Source organism: Manduca sexta, chromosome 18 (genome assembly GCF_014839805.1).
Source record: "Manduca sexta isolate Smith_Timp_Sample1 chromosome 18, JHU_Msex_v1.0, whole genome shotgun sequence".
Taxonomy (NCBI): domain Eukaryota; kingdom Metazoa; phylum Arthropoda; class Insecta; order Lepidoptera; family Sphingidae; genus Manduca; species Manduca sexta.
The window spans coordinates 1631841-1659676 of record NC_051132.1 but is presented as its reverse complement, the minus strand read 5'-3'; the positions used below and the strand labels follow the sequence as shown (position 1 = coordinate 1659676).

The following is a 27836-nucleotide window of genomic DNA, read 5'->3' as shown; positions in this document are numbered from 1 at the left end:
AGTTTTTGCGTTTAAATGTAAAATTTTTGCAACCTTCTACATTTTATTAGAAGGGGGTAAGATTTTTTTAAATTATTACCGACTTTAAGTACAATAAGTACCTCAATATGTCGCCCATGCCATTCATTATAACAACATATACGGAACAACATGTACAAATTGGAGACGGTAGATAATTCCACTTAATTATTAACTAGTAGCTTCCTTGTCACGAGCGGGGCGGAAAGCGGGTTTTTAACTCTATCATATGTCTTCTACGAAAGAAACAAAAAACAAACGCACATCACACCGTTATCCACAAAGGTAGGCAGTGGTGCAACCAGTTACATGCGAAGTTATATGGGACCACACGAGGAGCACCAGATTTAAAATAAAAAAAGAATCATCAAAATCGGTTCACCCAATCAAAAGTTCCGAGGTAACAAAACAAAGAAATACAATCGAATTGAGAACCTTCTCCTTTTTTCGAAGTCGGTTAAAAACTCAATATCACTTTGCCCGACTCGGGTTTGAACGTAATACTACTACCCACCTAAGCAGTCTTCTTGAGATTAAAACAGGAAAGATGCAAGAATATAATTCTAATAAAATATAATGACATTCAAGTTAATTCCATAGTCAAATACATTATAAAGAGCTAAATAAATATTATTAAAAACTTGTTTCAATTAATTATTTGTTAATTTGTATTACAGTTTCACTAACTCGACTGTATCGGGTGGTTTAATAACATTAAACTGTTAACTACTCGATACAATCGAGTTATAACTTTAAATCGTAAAGGTTGTTACTACTGAAATACATTTAATTGAATTTATTTCGAAACAGATTTCTAATTAAAGTTATTCGATATTAAGCTTGGGATGATATCAAACTCTGAATTCGAATTAAAACATTTTCAATAACAAAGGTTTGACCACGCTGCTGAATTTCATTATACTTATTACACTCGCATTAAAAATAATTGTATTTCATTTTTAACAATTCCATTTTTACCTTGCTGTTAGTGACTTGTTTCTTATTTTTTGGATTTGATGGATGATAGAAGACTGAGAAAGAGGATTGTCATTTAGACATTGTGTTAATACATTAAACCATATACTGGTATTTACGTCTGTGGACATAGTGCCCAAAATTGCAGTTTTACTTTTTAATTTTATGATCAATTTGTAGTTTAATATGGTGTGTATGTCTGACTGAAAGTACGATGTTTTACGACATATTCTCTTAGAGTAGAAGTGGAGGCATTAGAGCATGTCAAATTAGAATTACTTTTCATAGATTTTTGTTAGAAACTTACACTCTTTTATTTTTAATCGATGATTCAAACTTTAAGTAATTTAGTTTAAAGTGTTATTTCCAAGAAGTAAAAAATGACTCTTTAACATATGGTGAATGTGATTGGAAGAACAGTATATAGGGGAGGCTCATCCCCAGAAGTGGATAACACACACCTTGAAGAACATCGTAAGTAATATTATTATACACTTGTTTATAAGTTGATCAACCCGCTCTGCAAACGGCTCCGCTCATGACCACCCACAACCCTAAAATGTGCACCCTTAATTTCTTCCATAAAACGTTGTAATACCTGAATTCAGTATAAACGAATTAGCCCCGTGTGTTCACGCTGTCACAAACATTTTAATCTTGTAGTGTGTACCGAGTAATTCTGAAATACGTGTGCAAAGGAAAATTAATATGGACGTTTATTTTTCCTTCCATTTCACGGACTTGTAATTTGCGGTTAGTTTTAGAGCGGTCTTGCGGAAACAAAGGTATATTTTATTTTAAACATAGTATTGTTATGTTTATGTTAAGTGGCCGGCAAAACGGTGAAATGTTTTTTTAATATCTTTATTTGATAACTGGTTGAGAAATTAGCCAATGGTCAACGTCTCATTCTATTTCTAACCACGACTTCTTAGCTATACAGTCATCTTTACATATAATAAAATTGTAATAGACTGATGTTTATACATTATAATTATTTAAGAAAAACTAACACGGGGGTCTTTACAGGTACAATAGAAAAAACACAACATACGTTTCAGAATTTTTGTCTGTATGTTTGAACACGCATTACGCACAAACTACTGTATGGAATTGGATGCAGATTTCACCAATATATTGCTAGGGGTCTAACCTCAAATATAGCCAGATTTAATTCCGGGAAAATATAAAGCTAGACTTTTATCCCAGAAAAACTTGTACACAAGGGTGAAGCCGCGATCAAAAGCTGGAACATATAACCGGTCTCTGCCTATTAATGTAACCTAGCCTTTAACCGAAACCTATCAATGTCTCGTATATAGCCTTGTGTAATTCGATCGGGTCACTACCCCGGCATCTACTGTAATCAAACACTTAATTATAATGACAGACGTGTAATTTCAGTATACAATGAGTATGAGATGTTGTGGAATAATAGGTCATTGAACGTGTTGTTATTTGTAATCGGTTTTGTGATTTTCTTAGTACAAATATTATTTGAACTGACTAATGATTTCTTATGTTTACGCGAATCCTAAATCCGAAAAATAGTTTTCTTTTAATGAATAAATATTAGTTATCCTAATCACTGATATTAATCTTGTCCTACATCTTACTCTTATTATATTATAAATGCGAAAGTTTGAGAAGATATTTCGATGTTGTTCGAAGTAAACGCAAAAATAACTAAACGGATTTAGATGAAATTTGACACACGGCTAGACCATATCCTGGACTAACACATAAGCTACATTTTATCTTGGTAATTTGCTTAAAAAATAATATAATTTTTAATCTGATTTTTGAAATAGATGGCGCTGACTTTGTATAGCCTTTAAGTGACTTTTGTAGTCGAAAAGATTTTTCATGCAGACGAAAGCCGCGAGTAACACCTAGTTAAAAAATAAAAATGTGTATTGGTAAGGCGTTCTATGTAGCCATAATATATTGTTTATTATACAGATGGAGATTCAGATTTGGAAGTTACCGCTTTGTTTTTACTTCTATGGAGTTTGAAAGCACTTTTTTATTGCAGTTTGAAGGATTAATAACTGAAGTATGATTATGAGATTATCACTTTTCTCATAGAATGACGAGCATATTACGATGCAGTGTTCCGTAATCCATGGTATTATTGTATGGTGACTGGCCAGTCTTAGACGTTAAAACCAACACAGCGAGTCATTCATTAGTCCTATACTGTTATATAAAACGTTGTTAGATAATATGTATGACCAATAAATTCCCTCCCATATTACCAATATTACAAACATTTGCCAAACACTTTGTTTTCTAAACAAACTTTCGTGTTTTAAAAACAAATATAAACATTTTGTGCAACCGTTCAATCATTTAATCGGTCGGTATCATCTCGTTTATTCGTATTAAACGTGTATGATAAATTGTGGAGATATTTAAATGTTTTCGTTACATTATTGCCACTGAGGTGAGATTTATAGATGTGAAAAATGTATTTTCTCCGCATTATTTGTGGTGGGAAATGATTGATTGAAGTCCATATTTTAGGACATTGTAGTTTATGCAAAATAACAAAAAAAAATCTTTGCTTTTTGATGGCAAATGTCTTACCTGATGGTAATGGATGCAACCCACAGACAAATGTCAGATTTTGATATACTAATCTTCAATGGAATGGTATCTCAGCCTCCAACGAAACAACAAAGGAATATAAAACGATAATCTAAATTTCAATTTCGCAGAACATAAAATAAAATGGAGCAATACAAAATCGTATTCGCGTACGTAATCCTGCACACGTCGAAGATCCACGCGAAGGAAGTTGTTGTGTGCGACGGAGTGGTGTTCCACGACGTGTATTTCGACAAGGAACTCCTGGTGACGAACTATGGGAGGCCTTACAATCTGGTCATGCACAAGTATTCTGGTATCCTTTTCTTCAGCCACACCATCCAGAATGGATCCTTAGTAGATTTCGGGATAACAGCGTGCCATCTAGAAAAGAGCGTCTGCAAGGAGATCCAAGGAGTTCCAGGTGGATATGCCATTGCCTATGATTCTGGTAATGACGATATCTACTTTGGCGGGCATGACGGATTGTACAAGTACAATTTTCTAACAAAGTCAGCTGAGTTCTTCGCCGAAAAAGGCAAGTCAATATGGGGAATATTTATCAGAAAGCACTTCTACTACATCCAATACCCATCGCAGAGGTTATTTGTGTACCAAAACGACATGTTCGTACAAGTATCAGAGGCACTTAACATTGAGGTGGACAATTTCTTCATATCAAAGTATTTAGACATTTATTTCTCAAATAAGACCGCGCTGTTCAGAGTGTCTAAGAACAAGAAGATTGCAGCTATCCTAAATGATGAGATCATAATTCGGCAGATAGTAGAAGACGCTTACGGTGACGTTTATTTCTGCGCACACGACGGCGTTTATTTTGAAGACAAGCCGTTCAGAAGACTGAAGAAGATCGCGGATATTGATCACGCCTTTGGCCTGACGTTCGACGAGAACGATCATGTGATATATTCGAATAAGGATTCTATATACAGATTGGTTCCTAGTAAATATGGAAATCTGTGTTATAAGGCGCTCAGTGTCCCGAGAGAAACGTCGGAGGATGCAACTGAATAATTCATGGGATATGATATATTAACTTTATATTTGTACGTGTTTTACCGATTCGTTTCTATATCTTTTTATTCATCAGCATCGAATTTGCATTTTGACCTGGTGTATTTATTTTCAATATCTTCGAAATTATTGCCTCACGTTCGAATGTTATAAATTATTTATTTCTTTCCTCTCAAGGGTCGTTTTATCTACAATGGCCTCTATAGTTACTATTTCTTGACCAATATATATAGCAAACGTAATATATTGATTAGCTCCAGAATATTCTTAAGAACTGTATAATATGCTATTCTTGCATTTCCCAACCATTCATCTTCATACCTTAGTATATTTTACTTCACACAGTCGGATTGAATCACAGCCCAAAATGTCATCATGACAGATGTTAATAAACATGCAGCGATGTATAAAAACATGTCTTCTTTTGTTTTGTTTGAACAATAACAACTGACTGACATTGCCAAATGTGTACTCTCATTGAAGACATGTGTCGACTAATTAATTTTCGTGTAAATAATTTTATCGTACGATTTTTATAAATGTGAGTATTTTTTGGAATAATAAATAATATCCAGTTTTAATACCAGGGGATTGTGGTTTACTCAATTTTGGAATGTGAAACAATATTTAATTTTAAATTATTTCCTGGCAGTGCATTTTGAACAGCCCAGAGTCAAATTCTTTCGTAAGGCAAATAAAATTTATTTTGATTTTAGACAATGAGAATTAAAACTGCAAATTGTATTTGCATTAGTTGCATTCTACTTCTTGTACTAGGTATATAATATACCCTGATGTAAATGAAGTAGTATAGTTGATTTTTGCAGAAAATATGACAGGATAAACTTTGTCGGAATTTCTGATTAACATAATTTAATTTTAGGGAAAAAATGCTGTTCAAAATCTTCCTTCTCTTCGCTACAACATCAGCTCTTGAACTGGAGCCGTGTCATAAAGTGAAAATAGGAGACAACTGGTACGAAAAGCAAGTCCTATGGTCTCATTTCGGAAGACCGTATAATTTGAACGTCCATAAGACTTCAAACACTTTATTCTTCAGTTACTCGGTCCCAGAGTCATATTCCGACGTTGATTTTCAACTAGCCTTCTACAACATGGATTCAAAAGAGTACCAAACCATTGCTGGAATAAAGGGAGGATGTACCGTGGCAATAGATCAGGCTACGGATGACATATTTCTTGGAGGATCTGACGGAATCTACAAATACAACATGCTGACGAAGTTAGCTGATTACTACAAAGAGAAAGGTAAGAATGTTTGGTCGTTGTTTTATAGGAGAAATTTATTTTACATCAGTTATCCTGATCAAATATTACACATTGAAGTGGATGGAAGATTTGCCGTCGTCAAAGAATTTGAACGGTTTGAAATAGATCATTTTCACATCACTAACGATGACGTCATATACTTTGCAAACAAAACTGGCCTTTATAAATATGATAAGAAGAATCTAGAAGTCGTTGTTATCAACGAACTGATAACAGTAAGGCAAGTGATGGAAGACAATGATGGTGAATTGTATGTGTGCACGAATTTCGGCGTTTTCGTTGATGTGAAGTTTGAAGGACTGAAGAAGATTATAGATATAAAGAATATATTCGGTATAGCTTTTGATAGGGACAATAATTTGATATATTCTGACGAGAGGAGTATTATAAAGTTGTTGTATAGTGTGCAAGGATGTCCTGTCAATAATTCGCAGTGGTGAATAAAGGTGTTTATTATTTTCTGTTTTATTTCCCTGATTTTAAGGTTGTCTTTAGTTGGTCGCAGTTTAATATCAAATATACTTCGTTAAGTTAGTTTTTGAATTAAAATATATCTTATTCAGTCGATCGCTAAAGAAACTGAGGTGGTTGTCTTCATGAGAGAATAATTAATTTGTTATTAAAGATAATCCTTTTTATAATCCAATTAAGTTAGGTATGGATCAATTTTGCTTAACTGCGTGATATTTATAACTAGTTTGTGCTGGTGGTAGGATATATTTTATATCCGCCCGGATAGCGAATACCGTAAACCAGGTGTTTATACCCGTCATAGTGGCCCTCGTAAGTGTGTTCCGGGATCAGCCTGTGTATATCCAGTTCTAACAGGCCGGCATAATTGTCTCGACTGCCGAGGGATAATCATATCTCGTCAGTCGACACTCTATTGGACCCCACTCCACTCACCATCAGGTGCAGAGGGGTCACTTTGTCGTGCACGTTTATATAAAAAACCTTGTTCTTTCTCTTCACAATTTGAATACAATAAACCAGGCATGAAACATCAAAAAGTTTTACACAATTAAAATAAAAACAAGAAGTGTAAGAAATATCGAAAATACACAACATTGTTAAACATGACGATGCAATAAAGCTGTTACATTACCTGTGTTTTAAAATAGTCACTTTTAATTGCGTATGAATCGAGCCGGACTTAATCGAGTCCCGGGGCGCGACCGGGATCAGCCGGGACCGTGCGGTGTTTATCCCGGTTTCCCGGAACATGTACCGGATTCGTATTGCAGTTTATTTTGATTGCACCTCTTTTTTGGATTTAAAGCATTGAGTTACTACTTAACGTTGTTAAATCTTTTTTGTACTGGATTTTTATAATAAAAGGCTGGTTAATGAAAAAGTGTTTTTTGTGGTAAATTAGCACAACATTATGGTTAACATAGAGATAGTGAAGTAGTATGTACGCGGTACGCTGTGCTAAGATATACAGTATTGGTTCCCAGGTCGGGTAGAGGGACAGTTTTCTTATCTGTACTAAGCCGAAGGGTTTTTTTGATCGCGCAAATCTCAGCAACTATTTAATCGATTTTGATTTTTTTTCACTAATACATTACTTCTGAGTGCTATTCGCTACTTTTTAACCTGAGAAAATATTTATCAGGGATTTTTTTTACGCGGGCGGAGTCGCTTAAATTATGTTGCTAAAAAAACTGTTTTGACCTTCCCGGGACCGAATTCGGGATTTCTAACAGTCCTATTACGCTGCGAATAGATTTTTTATTAATTTTTGTTTCAGTTTGCATGTAAAAATTAATGGAATGAACGAGTCGAATATTTGAAACTCATAGAGCAGTAGACGTCATTTATCGTCCACGTCAATTAAAGAAGATAATAAAAAAAAATTGCACTTTGTAGGACAGGGATTTGAACCTAGGAGAACAGAATGATCACGTACCCCGCTCGCCATATGCTACCGAGGCAGTCACACGAACAAACGGATTATCTTTATCTGATCAATAATCAAAACAAACACTTAAAAATCCCATATTCAACTCAGATTAAACCCCACTAATGTACAGAGACAACAATCTAGTTGCAATCAAATTTAACGTCCACACCTTATAAATACAATGAAATAAATCCACGCAAAAGGACCCTTATTTAATGCCGTATAAATCAGCCTTATGACTTATATACAGGCAGCTAAGTATCTAGTTGAAAACATCATCTAACGTTTACGTCACTTTATAAATACAATGAAATAAAATCCACGCAAAAGGACCCTAATTAAATGTCTCATAAATCAACCCTATGACTTATGTATAAACAGGCAGCTATCTAGTTGCAAACGTCATCTAACATCCACGTCACTTATTGAACAATATAAACTAAACAAAATCAACACCCACAAAAACTCACATCCAATCCGGATTAAACCAACCCTACTAATGTACACAGACAGCAATCTATTTGCAAACGTCATCTAACGTTCATCAGAGGGACGAAACCGTTTATCGACCGGAAAAAATGCAATAGGAAAACGATCTGAGCTGGCCGGACGTCGCTGCACGTCCAATTTATCACATATGCGCGCTGTTTTTGTGTATACGGGTAAGTTGTTTCCACGATGTTTGTGATTTCGGATGTATTTCTTTGGGAGGTGTTTAGTGTTGAGATTTTTGTTATTTCGTTGTGTCGTGTGAAATCCCTTGATACCATGGGTATGGCGGAATATAGAAAGACTGTATATCTGTTTGATATATTTGTTTAGTAAGACCGGGATGGTTGGCGCTCACTGGGGAGTCCTACATTCAGAAGTGGAAAGCGACAGTCTGATTGATTGATATTTGTATGATGTAATGATGTTATGTGTGTATTCTTTGTGAATTATCGCTTGCTTTAACAGTGAAGGAAAACATCGTGAGGACACCTGCATACCTTAGAAATACTCTATAGGAATTTTGAGGGTGTATAAAGTCTATCCGCACTAGGTCAGCGTGGTGGAGGCCTAATCCCTCTCAGTAGTAGAGGAGGCCCGTGCCTAGCATAATACAGGACTGATAATATTATTTAACATAACATCATATACCGTCGTGTGTTCTCTATAATTATCACGGTACAATACCACCCCTCCATTTTCCCTCACATTAACATAACACAGCACTTCCATAACATTTATTGTATTGTCCCGGGAAGTGATTATATTGGTGAAACATTGTATGCTGAAAGCATATTCCGGTCGACCGGGACAAAGCAGTGGCCGCGTGACCGCATCCGGAATCCGAATGAGACGCGGTCAGCGATGGTGTTTCGGCACCATTCTTTACGAGTGACAAATATTTATTGGGGTCTGGGTAATATGCTATTGCCAGAATTAAAAAAAAAACACGTATCTGCCTCCGTGGCGTAGTTGTCATGAATGAGCGGCACGGCAGCGCTCTGAGGTCCTGGGTTCGAATCTTGGGTCGGGCAGTGATATTTGGGTTTTTCTACTTAGTATTAGCCGGGAGATGCGAGTTTTTGCTCGTTATGGCGATAGGCTGACCCCCAATCATATCATGGGACGAAACACACTTGGCGGAAAGTGGGTGACCTGGTGGCGTCTCTGCATACCTCATTGGGGATAAATACGTGATGTGTGTGTCTGTTTATGATTTAAAAATTCAGATTTTGATATCACATGACAATTCATATGTACTTCATAATCAGAACTTAAAAATATATTTTATTCAAATTTTCAAGACAGGTTGCCCGCTTGACTGTCATCGGAAAGACCCGTGCAAGTTCTATTAGAAACACTATAAAAAGTATTGCCCTACGTGAGATTCGTATCAATGACCTTTGGACTACAGCCCACGCTGTCGCAAGACCAATAAGGCGCAATCCAAAAAAACAGACCCAAACAACCCAACTCCCAATTCGCACCACGCGTATCACTCCACCACTCGCGAGCTTCACTGAGGTTCATTCAATTTTTCCTTTCATCGTTTGAATGGAAGTGTCACACGCGGTGACGTCATGACCGCATTTTCACCAGTTTCCTTTTATTTTCCAGCAACGTGTCGAAAAGCGGGCTTTCACTTCAAATTAAACGAAATAGATAACTGAATTACTAGTTAATAAAATTGTGTTTCTTTTTAATTGGTTATTTTTCAAATCTTTGTTTGGTATAGTAGCTTGGCCACCGTGGTTTCAATTCTTAGTAAATACTTACTATCTACTACCTATTACCTATTATCACTACCCACTCCAATATGGGGTTGGGGCCACATATTCTCAATCATGTTCTGAAAAAATTTGGTTTAGTTTTTAAGACTAGATTGCTTGACGTTAACTTCCGTTAGAAATCAAGTCCTGGGCAACTCTTATCAATAAAATGCATACAATACTTCCGATACCTTACCGATCTTCATTTAGGAACCAGATTAATGAGGCAACAATGTAGCTTTATTATGAATACATATTATAAAACAAACGCCCCAAAAGCTGTCTGTCTGTATGTTATCGATTTTCTCAAATTCTACTGAACGGATTTTTATGAAATTTGGTATGGATATAGGTTAAGACCCTGGGAAGATATTAGGTTACTTTCTATTTCGGAAAAATGTATAGCGGGACTTTTATCCCGAAATACTCCTGGGCGAAGGCGCAAGCAAAAACTAGTAATAGTATAATTTTAAGAATAAGTTCAGTACTTCCAGAGATACAAACAAACGTACCACTTACTCCTAATAACATACGCATTTTATGGAGGACGACATAATACTATCACAGCCAATCCCAGTTCATAGGACATAAGGTCGCAAACTGAGCTCTAGTACTTACGTAATAACGTTATTTGTTACGTCGCATAACAGTTATTGTTACCTGTAACAAATAACAACAATATTAATCATTACTCTCTCGTAAGATGTGAATGACGCACTTGAATTATGTGGGTTCTGTATACAATTATGTTTAATGTATAATCGCTTTTGTTAGCGATTTTGCCAGTGGATGTAATGTTTTTTTTTAAATAGACCATATGTTTATTAGGAGTTAGGTTTATTTTTGTGCTAAATATTGTCCAAATAAATAACAAGCGTCCAAACTGAAACATAAACATCTTCGCTAACTCATATAAATATAATTCTATATTAGGATAGCAAAAATAGACAGATATTATTATTTCAGAAGCAAAAGAGAGAGTTATAGAATGTCTTGCTTTCTTCCTCGCACTCATTCACCATCATGCTTTGAGTCCTTTATAGTGAACATTTCCTTAGCCTTTTTACACTGACGCAGTAAATAACTACACCGATAGGAAGCATTGTCAACACAGGAAAGTCAATAGCATCCGGAATTCCAAATACACACACATTTACCCTTTTTCGTTTCTTCTAGCCCATGGAAACTGTATTTGTAGTTGTTGGTGTTTCTGGTTAGTGTAAATTAGTTTCCAGGTGATTCACTTACTTGCGTGATGTACACTAAGTCGTACAGGAAAGCGTTCCTACTACACCTCTACTCGCTAAACGTAACTGCCTTTGCAGTTGTTGGTGTTTCGGTTACTACAAATTCGTTTCCAGGTTACCACTTACTCGCTGGATCTCCACCAAGTACACCAGGAATGCGTTCCTACACCTCTACCGAACTTGCTACACTGGATGTACACTAAATGCTCCAGGAACGCGTTCCTCGCATCACTCGCTAAACAGAAGACAATCGACGAATAGTTCTTGATTTAAAGCAGAAAACAATTTCATTTACTGGCAAAGTTGGAGTACAATATCGGCGCGGATGCCTAAAACAAACTAAACTCATAAATCGGGCCGTAACAGCGATACACTGGCTTTATTGCCTATTCAGCTTAGTTTTGTACCAACTTGACCTTGGTTTGAGCTTAGTTGGTGTTTGGCGTGAGATTGTAAGATATGCCAGGAGTGTTGTGGGAAATTTGGACATCTGAAATTATATTTTATTTATATCGCCTCATGCTAGGATGCTCTTAGATGAAAGTCTAATGTTCGGAATTAGAAAAATATTAGAGCGTGAAAATAAATGTCCAAATTTTTATAATGTAAAATTTATTGTGTTTTTAATATCTGCATGGGAAAGTGACCGCACTGTATCTGATGGTTAGCGGATTTGGGTCCAATAAAAAGTCGACTGACGAAAGATTACACATCGGCAGTTGACACAATTATGCCGGCCTCCTGGCACCCGAACAAACACAGGCTGATCCCGGAAAGCGACACACTTACGTGGGCCACTATGGCGGGTTTTAACACCTTGTGTATAGTGGTCGCTATGCGGGCAGATATAAAATATATCCTACCACCAGGAAAAGATAAAGTGTGACTAACCATCGCATTGGTGAAGCCTCCATAAAATCCGATTCTTACCGGCTTCCCTTTTAGGTATAATTACGTTTGTCTTAGTTTTTATTTTTATTGGCCGCGATATGTTAACTCAAAGCAAGATAATTGATTAGTAGAGTTAATTCAAATTCAATTTTATGTAAAATCTCTCTACTGAACTAATGGAAGCTTTGCATTACGAATGCCCATTCGGGGTTGGATTACTAGCGAGGCAATTCAATTAGTTTTATAAACAAAACATACGACCTAATTTGTTTAGAATTGGAATTTATACTCGACATAGCAGTCTCGTTTATCATGGAACGCAAAAATATCAGTTACGCTTGGTTTATTTATTTACTAGCACTGCCAACTTTCACATACATAATATCAGCCCTGTAGTATATAATTATGTTTCATTGCTGGGCACGGGCCTCCTCTACTAGTGAGAGGCATTAGGCCTTAGTCCACCATGCTGGCCGAGTCCGAATTGGTAGAGTTCACATAACCTCAAAATTTCTGTAGAGAACTTCTTAGGTATGCTCATCCTCACGATGTTTTCTTTTACCGTTAAGGCAAGGGATAATTCACAAAGAATGTACACATAATTTAGAAAAGTCAGAGGTGTACCTTTGGGATTTGAACCTGCGGACATTCGTCTCGGCAATCCGTACTAAACCGAACTAGGATATCGCCGCACATTTCACATAATATATTATAATTCATACACAAGTATTAGTTATTCTAATTACACCTCTGCCCTCTTGTATATAAAGCGCAAGTTTGTAAATATATTTGCCTATCAATAAATCGTTTCTATATAAAATGGATTTCATATGCCTGTCACTCACAGACATGTGCGACATCTACACAATAATAGCAACAACTGAAGGAAAACACTTCTATTTACCAATAAGTATTCGTTTACTTAACTAAGTGACGTGGATCTTGAAAAAATATGTGATATGTTGAAAAATGTATCGCTTTCTTACTCTCAAGTTAACAAAATAAACAAGCACATACTTCGTTGTATGTGTTCCGTCCCATGATGTGACAGGGGCGAGAATATATTTACTGGTGGTAGGTGTGATAGTCCGCCTGGGTAAATAACACCGCAATGTCTATTTCTGCCGCCAAGTAGCAGTGTGTAGTCGCTAGTGTTCCGGTTTGAAGGACATTGTAGCCAGTATAACTACTGGACATAATAAGACTTAACATTTCATGTTTAGGATGGCGAGCGCAGTAGAATACCAAACAATACTTTGTAATTCAAGGTGTTGGTGTTTCTACTGTCTATGGGCGGTCGTACCGCTTACCTTTGGCGAACAGCAAGCTCGTCTCGTCATTCACAGTAATAAAAATAAAAACAAGTTCCGGACTTTGGGTTGATATTGTGGCGAAAAACTGAATATCACTGCCCGACCCGAAACTATAACCTGAGACTTAAAAGCAGGAGACGTACCGCGCAAGAAGACGCCACCAAGACAGTCACATCACAGTACAGTCTCTCTCACAATTTGAGTTGTATAAAATGATTTAAGTAAAATTATTTCTTCTTTTCATATAATTACATCGTCAAACTTTCTTTGAAAGAACTGAGAAAGGCTTTTTCAATTTCACAAACAACAAATAGCCAGGAGCTTATAAAAAAGCGAAGTGTTTGGTAACAATGTAAAATAGGTATCACTTACGGGGATTATAATACATGCTTGATAGGTTTGCGCAATGTTTATAGTATTTATTTCCACATACAAGTATTTTACAATACCCAATATAGCAGTGCAGTACAATAGTTACACTTTTATTTTATTTATTATTACATAAGTGGCCGATGTGAATTCTGGTAAAGAGCATGAACATCTATCTGGTTGGACAAAGCATTGAGCACACGCGCACGCGTCAATGGTGCATGCAGTTGGTGCGAGCTCACGACACCGAGAACAGTGGCAAAGGGCGGTGAAGGAAACCAGGAATACTTTTACAATCATACAGTCATTTTGTTAGGGAGTTGGATAATGTTTTTTTAATATGTTTTAGCAGTGGCGAAAAGTGAAATTTTCCAAAAGGGACTCGACATAATAAATAGGTACTAATATGCATAAACTGCGGCGATAGCCTAGTTGGTTGTGGAATGGACTGCCGAGACCAATGTCTGCAGGCTCAAATCCCAAGGGCACCTCTGATTTTTTTTTTAAATTATGTGTGTATTCTTTGTGAGTTATCGCTTGCTTTAACGGTGAACGAAAACATCGCGCGGAAACCTGTATACCTTAGAAGTTCTCTATAGGAATTTCGAGGGTGTGTGAAGTCTACCAGCCCGCACTAGGCCAGCGTGGTGGACTAAGGCCTGATCCCTCTCAGTAGTAGAGGAGGCCCGTGCCCAACAGTGGGACAGTATATAATACAGGGCTGATATTATAATATGCATGAATGGGGTCTGCAGATACTTCTAATGATAATTAGATTCTACATAAATACTACATAAAGGTAGGCCGATAGGAATCGGTTTATATTGACTCTTCGCGACTGCTATATAGTATTACTGTTATTGGGCAATTATAATATGGTTTGTGGATTATAAATACATTGACGTGAAAAACCTACATCCAAATGAATACAGTTTTTATCAACTACATATCTTAACTTAAAAGATATTTCCCGAGGCATTAAACCAACTTTAGAGTTCCGTATAAAACCTCTATATTACCACACAAGCCATTTTAGATTTACGATAGCTTTTTATCGCTTTGTAAATATTTCAATGTGTGGTTTGCATATTTTTGTACGTCACGTTGGGGGTAATAAAGTTACATTTTGTGGTTTAGTGGAAGATAATATTTTTATACGGGTAAAGTGAGCCCATCTGATGGTAAGTGTAGTGGGATCCAATAGAATGTCTCATCAATCAAACGAATTATCTCTCGTCAGTCGCCACTGTATCTCGACCCCACTCCGCTTACCATCAGACATAGTGGGGTCACTTTGTCGTGCACGTTTTAAAAACCGGACAAGTGCGAATTGGACTCGCGCACAGAGGGTTGAGTACAAACTATTTTTTTGTTATTAAAATACGATATATTTACGACATTACACATTTCTATATTTACATGTGCTGTAAGACTTAAGATCGTAGACTTGCTTTTTGAAATCTCAAAATTTGTGAAGATAAAACGTCATGTCTTTTGATTGCGCTGATTTGCAAGTTTCATTTATTAAAAAGAGACCGCAGACCCAAGTTTTAATAAAATTTTCAACTTGATATCTTTACTCTTTCCCGAGAAAAAGGAACTTGACAGATAGATGGACAATAAAGTGATCATATAAGGGTTCTGTTTGAGCTACGGAACCTTAAAAAGAAGTAAAAAACCAATAACTGGTAGATATAATATTCTATGCGCCTTTACATTCACTATATGTGAGAAAAAACCGCATCATCTACGCGTGTGAATATTTAAAATACATATTACTTGCCGCCAACATTGCGGAATTATTAAAATTGATGGATCCCGAGACGCTGGGCTACCGAGTTCGGCCCGTGTGAAATATGAGAAAAAAATCCTTTAAACCATTTATGGATGAACTTTTAAATTGGATTTCGTTGCCTTTGAATTAATAGCTTTTAGTTTAGTGGAAATGTATTGCGCAGTTTTGTGTTCAAAAATGATTTTATAAATATATTTTTACGGGTCAGTGACCCCACTGCACCTGATGTTAAGCGATGTTGGGTCCAATAGAATGTCACTTGGCGAGAGATGATTACCCCTTTACAGTCGACACAATTATGTCGGCCTCTTGGAACCAGATATATACAGCTTGATCCCGGAACACGACACACTTACGTGGGCCACTATGGCGGGTTTTAACACCTTGTTAGTGGTCGCTATCCGGGCGGATATAAAATATATCCTACCACCAGCAAAAGATATAACTAACCATCGCAGTGGCGAAGCCTCCATGCAATCCGATTCTTATCGGCTTCCCTTTTAGGTTTAATTACGTTTGTCTTAGTTTTTGTTTTCATTGGCCGCGATATGTTAACTCTAAGGATTTTTTTCTTTGCCTCGGATTACGTTTTGAAAATGTTTACTCTTCGTCACTGATCCATCGACAATCGACTCACTCAACACACAAAAAACAATTCTAAGTTGGTTAATTTTAAGTTGGTTGTGCATTAGAATATGACCTTTGTTATACTACTCATGTGTAAATTTTATTTTTTTTATTTGGGATAAAAAATAATTAAATTAAAATTATATAAAAGTGAAATTACATATATATTGAAGATAATTGTACAACTACGTTATCCAAAGTTTATCATTACATTTATAAATTGAATGTATAATCTGCTGGAGAACCTACAATAAATTCTTATCACCACAATCCACCTAATCTCAAATTGATAACAATAAAATAAACTTACCTAACACGATACCCTAAATTATTTCGTAGGTGCCCTAGACCGATATCGTCTAGATTTACTCCTTAATAGAGCCATTTGTGACGCTATTGTGCCTAAATCTAGCGCTTTAGACGTTAGTGCTACCCGAAATGTCAGGTTCCTCAGCCCACGCGAAATACATACGGGAAATATTTGAAGATTTAGCAGTTATATTTTCATTTTAGAAGAACCTCTTTCATGGCTGTGAATGTGAATGTCATAAAAGTAAGTATATATGGTAAGTTAACCTCTTAATCCATATTATAAATGGGAATATTAGTGAATATGTGGATGATTGTTTCGAGTAAACGCAGTAACTGCTGAATGGTTTTGGATGAAATTTAGCACACGTATACACTATTTCTTGGATTAATAAATCAGCCAATTTCATCCCTGTAATTGGTCTCATGGAAAATACTTGAATTTTTAATCTGATTTTTACATCGATGGTGTTAGCGTCAAACTAGTGATATAAAGATTTTTGTAGCAGTAAAGGTTTTTAATAGGGGCGAAGCTGGGAGCGCAACCTAGCATAATATATTCACAAGTTTATAACCAACTTAAAAAAGATGAGTTTACTGAATCCGTTATATTTTTAACGTATGTTTAATGCCAACTTTTCCTCGCATTTGCAAATATAAGACCCATTCTTTTGTCCCAAGGTTGAGGTTAGCACGATCCCACAGGAATTTCAAGGTCATCCCTTTTTACTTGCCAAAGCGAACTATGCGTACGAAATTTCCACAATGCGTTTCAAGTTCTAGTTTCATGCGTTCATTTACTTCGCTATTCGTATCTTTTAAAATAATAAATTCTTTTTGAGATTTGATTCATAAAGTATTGAGTTTATTAGTTCTATATTTAAATCCTTATTTGTTCTTCTTGTATATAAATATGTGAAAGAAAACGATGTACTCTTTTTCAGCATATTACGTGCGGAGGAGTGTGAGATTAAACATGATTAAGTACATATAAAGGTGTACAAAAATATAAAAATTATAGGTAATAGGTGTTACAAATATATTAAATGAGCTATCGTTAGCGGCTTTGCCTGCCTGAAAAGCCTTTTTCGTTACAAAAGCCGCTAAAACTAACTAAATTAATTTAAAAACATCAGATGAAAAAATCCGATATATCTATATGTGTAATGTCTACCAGTGAGCCAACATTCTTCTAAATCCATTCATTGTGGTAAAATAATTTATCTATACAGAAAAACCCGACGAGCAATTTATTTAAATAAAATTCAGCAAACAAACATACAAATCAGAAAACAGCCTATTTCATTGACTAATAACTAGTATTTTAAATCTCCATTTCTAGAATACAAAGTTATAAAAATACTAAACGTATACCCTGTAAACACAGTTTAATAAGAAATAAAATGGTTGCTTAAATTACAGAGAAATAACGTTAAGCTGCTGTGAATTTATTGCGTGGAATTTCAACATAGTTCCCTTTTTTTTTTTTTTTTTTTTTTTTTTTTTTTTTTTTTTCGCCAGGTGGCGCTGTTCTTATAAACATCGTTTAAACCGTTGCTAGTAAATAATTACAATAAAAAGTAAAATAAAGTGTTATGATACAAAAATTTAAGCTTCAGTTGTATATTGTGTAGTGATATAGCTGTGTAAACGTTATCTTCAGTGGAAGTTACCGAAGTGCGCGGTAAAAACATTTCAACACCTCGAGTTTTTGAAATCCAACGGAATTCCGCAAGTTTGTAAACTGTGCGCCGGACACTTAATATACTTCTGTATGATTAAGTGTATATACAAAAACAAATTCCTGGCCTAATCAGTAAGTGCAGTTTATGATTTACTACGAAAACAGAACTTTTAATTAAATCCAGCAATCCCGTTTCGATATAACTACTAGCGACATCTAGTTTCATTGGAACCAACTAATTTCACTCGACAAACGAAATCACAATGTTGTGTGTGATCTGCAATAAGTCCTGTACGTCCAAGGTTGGACAGGACGGGCACTCTCCAACTATACGCTGCTCAAAATGCTCACAACATTTTCATGTGAACTGTCTTAATATGAATAGAGAAGAACATAAACAACTCCGAACGAAACAAAATAGTTATTGCTGTTCGGGATGTAAAGGCAAAGGAAAGGACACCAAAACTGTCAATACCCTGTGGGGCCTAAGCAAAATGATAAGCCAGCCAATACCCCTGAACAAGATTTTGTCACGTCAGCTGCGAAACTATCGAAAATGGAAGTCCCATCTGAGATCATTACCACCTTTACCACTGCATTGCGCTCTCTTCAGGATGTATTTGTTTCTATGAAAAAAGAGATGAGCGACTTTACTCAGTCCCTAAATTTCACGGCTGAAGAAATTCTGACCTTCAGACAAGATCTAGGTGATGTAAAGAATAGATTAAAGGAGCTCGATTCCTACAAAGCGGAAGTCACCATATTAAGAGCTGAAGTGGCCCAATTAAGACAAGAAATTAAGACCAAGGAACAAAAGAATCTTAGTAAAGACGTCGAAATTACGGGGTTGACGGAAATTAAAGGTGAAAATCTTCCCCAGATAATAAATGTGATCTCTAACAAATTAGGTCTTGAAGTAGATCCTAGAGACGTCGACGACGTGAAGCGAGTTGGCAGACAAAGTGCTGGTGATAACGGTCTTGTGCGTACCAGGCCGGTGGTTCTAAGCTTTACGCGCCGCGAGCCACGGGATAAACTACTGCGAGCGGCTCGTGTACGGCGTGGCCTCTCCACCGACATGTTCCAAATTCCCGGAAATCCACAAAAAGTCTTCATAAATGAACACCTTACCAAAGACAACCGAGTTCTTTTCAGCAAAGCTCGAAAAGCCGGCTCCGATCTTCGTTACAAGTATGTGTGGTCTTCTAACGGTAACATCTTCATGCGTCGATCGGAAACTAGCTCCGTGCTGCATGTCACGTCTGAAGATATACTTGACAAGTTACGTCTGAACGCCAATTCCTCGTCGACCGAACAAGCTCAGAAGAATTGTTCCTAACCACTGTATACCATTTAAAATATTGTATTTTACTCATGTACTCTTTTTATGCATATTGTTAGATTTAAATATTTTTCTAATATTAGTAAAAAAAGTATTGCCACTTATTAATAGATTTATATATATAACGATAGAATATTTCTCGGCTTCCTATAAGCCTTACATTAATTCTCTCCCTCCCTTCAGCGTAGTTAAATATCAAGTATGTTATAAAAGCAAGTGTTTCAAAGACTCTGACTTGTACCTAAATTCACGATTTAACAAAAAACGTAGTCTCTTTATAATTGCACATGTACGAATTTCTGTTAAAGTTCTTTGCAAATTTAACTCAGTCTCAAACAACTATGATAACAATTTTTTAAAACGTCACTATGGGTAATTTAGAACTTATGGAAAACATTGATAAAATTGTAGGTATCCCATGTTATAATTTAGAGACCCCTGAAGAATGTCAAAACTTGCTTATAAGTAATGTATGCAATTTTAGACTTCTTTCATTAAATATTAGGAGTATAAGCAAAAATTTTGACGCTCTTCTGGTGTATTTGCAAAGAGCTAAAATAATTTTCGATGTTCTGATACTAACTGAGTGCAGATTAAGTGAGTCTACGATTATTGATGATTTACCAGGGTACACATCTTTCTATACTAAAAATAATATTAACCAAAATGGGGGGGTTGTTGTATATGCAAAGAAAACTTTAACTAATATATCTGTGACGGAACCGATTTTTTCCGAGGCTTGTGGGTTAATTTTAGATATCGAAAATTTAGCAACTATATTTTGTTTATACCGATCACCTTCATTTAGAAACACAACAAACTTTCTAACTTCGCTTGATCAAAATCTCACCTCCTATAAAGACAAAAAAACTATTATTCTAGCTGGAGATATAAATATTGACATACTCTCAATAGAGTCCATAGATTACATGTGCCTGAATGCGGAACATGGTCTAGAGCCTGCAATATATAAACCCACTCGACTCAACAACTGTCTCGATCACATTTTCGTTAAGAGCCAACGCTCTGCAATCGGAATTATCTGTGATTCAGACATCACTGATCACAAAATAACAATAATTGGTATTGAAACAAATAAGGTCCGCCCAAAACTCTCTAGGTGCAGGAAAGTTATAGATTATACCGGAATAGCGAAGGATTTGAGCCAAGTTAATTGGGATTTTGATACTTCAGTCTCTTGCGTAGATACGATAGCTGAAAACTACATGTCGATCATCCAAAAAACTATCCAACAAAACACTAAATTGAAACGTATTAGTCGCACAAAGTTTAATATCCAACCGTGGATAACCCCCGGCCTTCTTAGATGTTCCCGCCACCATGACAAACTACACTTACGACTTAAACAAAACCCTAATAATGAAATACTCAAAACCACATATATACGATATAAAAATTTCTACAGGAACTTGATACGCAAAATAAAACATGATTATGAAGGCGCTGAATTACAGTCTAAAAGTACTAACACAAAGCAGCTTTGGAAAACAGTTAAAAATATTTGCAACCTAAGAACAACGAATGAACATGCACAAGACCTAATCACATCATGCACCAATCCAAAAGACTCACTCAATACAGTTAATCACTCCTTTACCTCAGTAGGTCATAAACTAGCCTCTAATATATTAAACCACTCAAACGAAACAGAGGAAATCCTAGCTTCAAAAGTTAAAATCAATAATCCATCTTTAGATTCTCTCTTCCTCTCCCCTACTGATGTTGATGAAGTGAGTCGCATAATTACTAGCCTAAGACTTGATAGCGCACCAGGTTTAGACGGGATTGATTCCCGTTTTTTAAAAGTTTGTTTAAACCTTATATGTGAGCCCTTAGTTAGAATTTTCAACACAAGTATCAGCACTGGCAAGTTTCCTTCCCTTTGGAAAACTGCTTCGGTTACGCCTGTGTTCAAAGATGGTGCTAAGAATATAGCTACTAACTACCGGCCAATATCGTTACTTAGCATTCCCTCAAAAATTCTAGAAAAAATAGTTAATAAACGGTTAATTAATTTTATAGAATCTCATGGCCATCTATCCCCTCATCAATTTGGTTTTCGCACTGGTAAATCCACTGAAGACGCCGTATCTCTTCTCACTGATATTATAAGTGCCAACCTTGACAAAGGTAACTGTTGCCTTGGTGTCTTTGTTGATTTAGCGAAGGCCTTCGATACGGTATCCTCAAAAATTTTGCTAACTAAGTTAGAATATTTGGGTGTACGAGGCCTGGCTCTGGAGTGGTTCAGGAGCTACCTCGAGGACCGCAAACAATTAGTTAAGGTCGGTGACTACGAAAGCGAAATACTTCCAGTGAATTATGGCGTCCCACAAGGTAGCATTTTAGGCCCCACCTTATTTCTTATTTACATGAATGATATCCACAATATAAATATTCCTAACTCAGATACAATATGTTACGCTGATGACACGGTAATTCTTTTTAAAGGCAAGGACTGGACTTCCACATTCCATGCCGCTACAAATGGTATGTCTACAATTAACATCTGGATGCAACAGAACCTCTTAACCCTCAACGGTAAAAAAACTAAATACTTATGTTTTCACAAGACCGCTGCCTCACAACCGTCCTTGTCAAATATCCTAAAAATCCACAATAATTGTAAATAGATCAACAACTGTAATTGCGACACATTAGAACAGGTCGACACCATAAAATATTTAGGCGTTGTTATCGACAAAAACTTGAATTTTAAGGCCCACATTGAAAACTTATCCAAACGTATAAGAAAAACATCACCCATTTTCAAAAACTTAGAAATTATGCTAGCCACACAACACTTAAACTTATATACACAGCCATTTGCCAATCAATCATCACCTATTGTATTTCTATTTGGGGAAGTGCCACTAAATCTAACTTACTTCTTGCAGAGAGATCACAAAGATCAGTTATTAAAATAATGTTAATGAAACCTTTCAGATATTCAACTCAAAGCTTATATAAAGAAGCGAAGGTCTTAACTGTGCGTCAACTTTTTATCCTCAGAAACTGTTTATATACCCATAGACACCTTTCAAAATTAGAAAGTTTACCCACTTTGTCTCAGAAAAGAGTCTTTCGATTGCCTTTGCCTAGCGTACACACTTCCTTTGGACGCAGATTTGGTGAGTTTCTTAGAGCTCACACTTATAACTCAGTACTAGGATACTGCAATCTTAAAGGCATTTCAACACGAGAAGCTAAGTTAACGATTACAAAGTGGCTATTGTCGTTAAACTACACAGAAACTGAAAATATTTTAAATATCATAAGATAATTTAACTTTAAAAGCAATTTAATGATCTCAAAATAAGTCTGATAGATATATATTAGTTTACACCTAAATTTTATGTTAGTTTTAATATAAGGATTATAAATTTAAAATAGATATAAATTAAGTGAAATATAAAAACAAAAAAGTAAAGAACATTATTTAAATTATATTATATTCATATTTTGGTCCCCAAGATACAGGCATTGCCTAGTTTGGGGCCCCCTGTCAATTGTTTTGTTTTAAATTAGTTATAAGCACTAACATTACATACTAATAATAATTTAATTAAGTATTTATGTGTTCCTATTTGTTATTTTGTTTGTGCAAATAAAACATTTATTATTATTATTATTATTATTATTATACACTTTAAAAGAAAATGACCGCAACATTCTTTGGTATAAGGAAAGTAATGCGCGGAAGCTCTCGAAAAAGGTTTAGTTTAATATTTTAGGGAGAAAATCTTTAATATACAGAAATGTCAAGAGATAGAGTGACGATAGCGTAGTTGGGTGTGGAGCGGAGTAACAAGACGAATGTCCGCAGGTACAAAACAAAGGCGCACCTCTAACTTTTCTAAAATAACGTAAGTTTTGTTTGTAAATTATAACTTGCTTAAACGGTAAAAGGAAACTTCGTGAGGAAACCTGTATACCTGAGAAGTTCTCTATAAGAATTTTGAGGGTGTGTGAAGTCTACTAATCCGCACTAGGCCAGGGCGGTAGTCTAATTCTTCTCAGTAGTAGAGGAGACCCGTGGCCGTCAGTGGGAGAGTAAGTATATAATACAGGGCTGATATTATTATTATTACATACCATATAATAATACCATACAAGTATTCAATTAATGTCTTAACTGTGAATAACAAAGTGCATTGCATTCCTCATGTTAGACAAAGATAATAATCCTAATATTGTGAAGATTATATTAATTGTAATATTATTCAAATATTAATATAAGGCGCTGCTCAGCCCTCTTGACAGTTCTGTCTAGAAATCTTAAGAGGCATCTCATATGTTCATTAGTGTACTTCATGTGGCTGATTAATGATGATATTGAAAACACAGCTTGTTTGCACTATACCTGGTAGGCAATGGCGTGGCTGTACCTTTGCATTGCTTTAGTCCATGGGCAACAGACGCTGCCTATCAGGCGGACCGCTTGCTCATTTCCCTACTAACGCAATAAAAAAGGACTATGTGATAAAAAGACCTAGATACTCACACGAAATCTCCCATACGACTCAGCACCTCACTAACATATAAAAAGTGAAAAAAAGGAGTAGATTTCTAAAAAACATACTCAACCCAGACATATTTAAAATATTCACAACAGTTAATAAAAACTCATCAGTGCAACCCTACTTTTTGTCACCCCTAACGCCGTCGTTAACGCGCCCTTTAACGACCGTTTGCTTTTAGCGACGCCGTTATGGTAACGAAAAAAGAAACAATATGCTCGCAAAAAATATTCCCCAAGAATATTCGAGATGTTCTCGAAAAATAGTTCTGTGTTAATTTCTTTTACGACGTTTCTTATAAATTGGCTGCGAAAGTTGTTTGTTTTTAATTGCGCCTTAGGGCAATAGGCTGGGAACTAGCCTTTTTTATTTCGAGGGGAATTGACTGTCTTGTGAAGTAATTTTGCTGGTAGTTTCTTTTGTCTGGACATCGCCACAGTGAGTCTTTCTAGTGATAACAATAATATACTGAGATCAGCTGGTTAATCTAGTTAAACGGATTCCGCTGCAGCATCAGTTATTCTGCCATCCGCCGAGATAAGTAACGTCTAGTGTAATTGGTCATTATATTTGGATTACTAAGATCTACAAATCGTATTGAGGGTAAAGTTAACTCCACACATTACCGCCTTTTATCCCTGAAAGGGTGAGCAGAGACGAAACAGGTGCACCTACTTTGCGCCGTGTGTATTTCATGTTCCGTGCCATGATGTGATATGAGCCTATAATTTTTGTCCGATATGCATCGGCATAAAATTCTAAACTCCGGGCTGATACTCAGTAGAAAAATCCAATATGATTTTTCCCGACCCAGAGATCGAGCCCGAGACCTCACTGCAGTTTTACCGTAATACAACTGCGTTATCGAGACGGTGAGTTAATTCCATTGTACTTTAAATACTGGCACTAAAACTAAATAATTAAAATACATTTTATTTCGTGCATGTTACCAATATCTATAGGTTTGATACAGTTTAATAATTTAATATCATTATTTAGATCAATTTTTTACTTTTTTATTATTATTCATCTTGCTTGCTAGCACGAATAATTATTGTTATATAACGTGTAAATGTAACTAAAACCATTATTGTGATATTTCTTTGATCAGAGGAGTAGTTAACGCAGAATATATTATCTTTTTTATTCATTAATTCAAAAAATTATGAAAATCATCTTGCCGTTTACAAAACAAAATCACTAGCTTTTGCTCGCGGCTTCTCACGCGTAAAGGAGTTTTCCGGGATAAAAGTCCCTCTATATATTATACCGGGAAAAAAAGTAGCCTATAACCTTCCCAGAGTCTTAAACTATCTCCATACCAAACTTCATAAAAATCCGTTTAGATTTAGAGAAAATCGATAACAAACATACAGACATAAAAGGGGACTTTGTTTTATAATATGTATAGATGTGAATATTTGTTAAAGGTTTATTAGTATTAAACTTTTATCAAATTAGGTCAAATGATTTTCAAAAGTAAGAGCCATTGCCAGCAAAAACTCCAAGTAACATGTAATTTGAACTCTATAGACAACGGTCTGCTCAACAATTTACGATCTAGGTTAGAAAAACTTCATTTCATGCCAATTTAACTTAACCTTATTTACTCCAAATGATTCTAAATAGTGTGGGAATAAAAGCAATGAAAAATGTATTTTATTTTTTCTTAATATACATAATTATATATAATATGTGCATGTTGAGTTTTCCTAACTTGGGCTTACGTTATAGCTATAAGTCATAATATTTAAATTATTGTAATCTTAGTGTTAAGTCTGCTGGAAAACCTAATAAATAAATAAATAATTACCCTAGTTAAAGTTATTATTAAGAATTATTAAACCATTAGAAGACAATAAAAAATAAACTTAAAACTTAAAATCGTCTGTCTTATAGGCTTCTATTTAAGAAACATTTTTCATCCAAAAATTATTGTCAAAAATAAATAATTATGATTGAAAAAATATATTAGTTTCTTATGAATTTTTGTTAGTTAAGAAAATTTTATTCTTCCAAAAATTATTATCAAAAATAAATAACTGTGATTATAACAATTAATTAGTTTTTGATGAACTTCTGTATTTTAAGAAACATTTTTCATCCAAAAATAAATTGACAAAAACAAATAACAGTGATTAAATTAATAAATTAGTTTATTATGAATCACTGTTTTAAAGAACTTTTATTCTCAAAAATTATTGTCAAAGATAAATTGTTAAAGAATAAAAAAGAATTATATTATAAAAATAAATTCCGAAACTGCTAAAACGACTGGTCCATTACATCTGTCGAGCATGACATCCACGTCTGAATGTGGGCGCGTTAGACATCATAAAACCCACCGCGGCATTAGCGACGTGTTATGAACGCTGGAGAGACCTGAAGCTAACTCTTAATGCGGCTACAATAACTCTTATATTTGTACAGATCTCACCTTCAACCATGTAGGGTTAGGCAGAGGTGCAACTACTAAACTAAGCCATGTAGGCAAATAAGCCGAACCCTAACAAATAACCGGATAACTTGACTATAATTGATTAACGCCATCCCATCACGACAGACTCCTCGTCGTGACCTTGAAGTTATCCGCTCTTTAATTTATGATTCAAGTAGATGATCGGACGATGTGTTGATACGTAATATCTGGTCTGGGTTCAAATAACAGGTAAGGTAAAGAGATAAGTATTGGTTATTCCTACTCAGTATCTGCCCGAAGTCTAAAAACGTGTCCGGTAAAATGCAATAAGACCGCCCCCTATTAAATGGGACATAAAATAGTTGCTGAAAAGTGTGTTACACCTTTGCTTACCCCTGAAAATATATAAAGGTGTGATGATAGGTATGTTTGCGGTACATCAGCATATCTAATTTTGAAAATAAATGTTCTATAAAATCGAACCCACACCCCATTCACGTTACTCACTGAACTAAAACCCGTCTGAAGGGTCGCAAAGGGCGAGTCCCAGTTGAGAAACACCAGACCCTCATCGTCAACACTCGAAAGGGTCGGGTGTCGCAGTGACCCTATAATTGCCTTACTCTGTTCGATAGGCGGCTTATTGAATTTCTATATCTATTTCATATTTATACCTAGTTTTCGATATTTATCTAAAGATCTTTCCTGGTATGAAATACAGTTCATATTGCTCTTGGAAAAAATCCCATGATTAATGTTATATAATATATAATAATATTAGCCTTGTATTATATACTGTCCCACTGCTGGGCACGGGCCTCCTCCACTACTGAGAGGGATTAAGCCATAGTCCACCACGTTGGCCTAGTGCAGATTGGTAGACTTCACACATCCACAGAATTCCTATAGAGAATTTCTTAGGTTTGCAAGTTTCACACGATATTTTGCTTCACTGCTAAAGCAAGCGATAATTTACCAAGAACATACACATAATTTTTAGAAAAGTCAGAGGTGTGTGCCCTTGGGATTTGAACCTGCTGACAATCATCTCGGCTGTCCAGGTTAATGTTAGTTTAGACAAAATTAGTTCGTCGATTTTCTCAAAATCTACTGAACGGATTTGTATGAAATTTGGTATGGATATAGTTTAAGACCCTGGGAAGGTTATAGGCTTCTTTCTATCCCGGGAAAATATATAGCGGGTCTTTTATGCCGGAAAACTCCTTCACGC

General features: G+C 35.7%; 3 protein-coding genes across 3 annotated transcripts in view; 2 read left to right on the top strand and 1 right to left on the bottom strand.

The window, feature by feature from the left end:
* Positions 1–27836, bottom strand: part of LOC115447622 (alpha-2Da adrenergic receptor) — a 386941-nt gene that overhangs the window by 33133 nt on the left and 325972 nt on the right. The window lies entirely within an intron of this gene.
* LOC115447623 (ommochrome-binding protein-like) lies at positions 3357–4618 on the top strand. Its single transcript, XM_030174780.2, has 2 exons — positions 3357–3439; positions 3714–4618. The coding sequence occupies exon 2, from the start codon at positions 3727–3729 to the stop codon at positions 4615–4617; it is 891 nt and encodes a 296-aa protein (XP_030030640.1). The 5' UTR covers positions 3357–3439; positions 3714–3726; the 3' UTR covers position 4618.
* Positions 4621–6363, top strand: LOC119189685 (ommochrome-binding protein-like). The gene is made up of 2 exons (XM_037440031.1): positions 4621–5158; positions 5501–6363. Coding segments are annotated over exons 1-2 (849 nt in total). The 5' UTR covers positions 4621–5156; the 3' UTR covers positions 6348–6363.

What these genes read in the sequence shown, in the direction of transcription:
- LOC115447623 (XM_030174780.2), top strand. Translation starts at nt 3,727, where the DNA reads ATGGAGCAATACAAAATCGTATTCGCGTACGTAATCCTGCACACGTCG.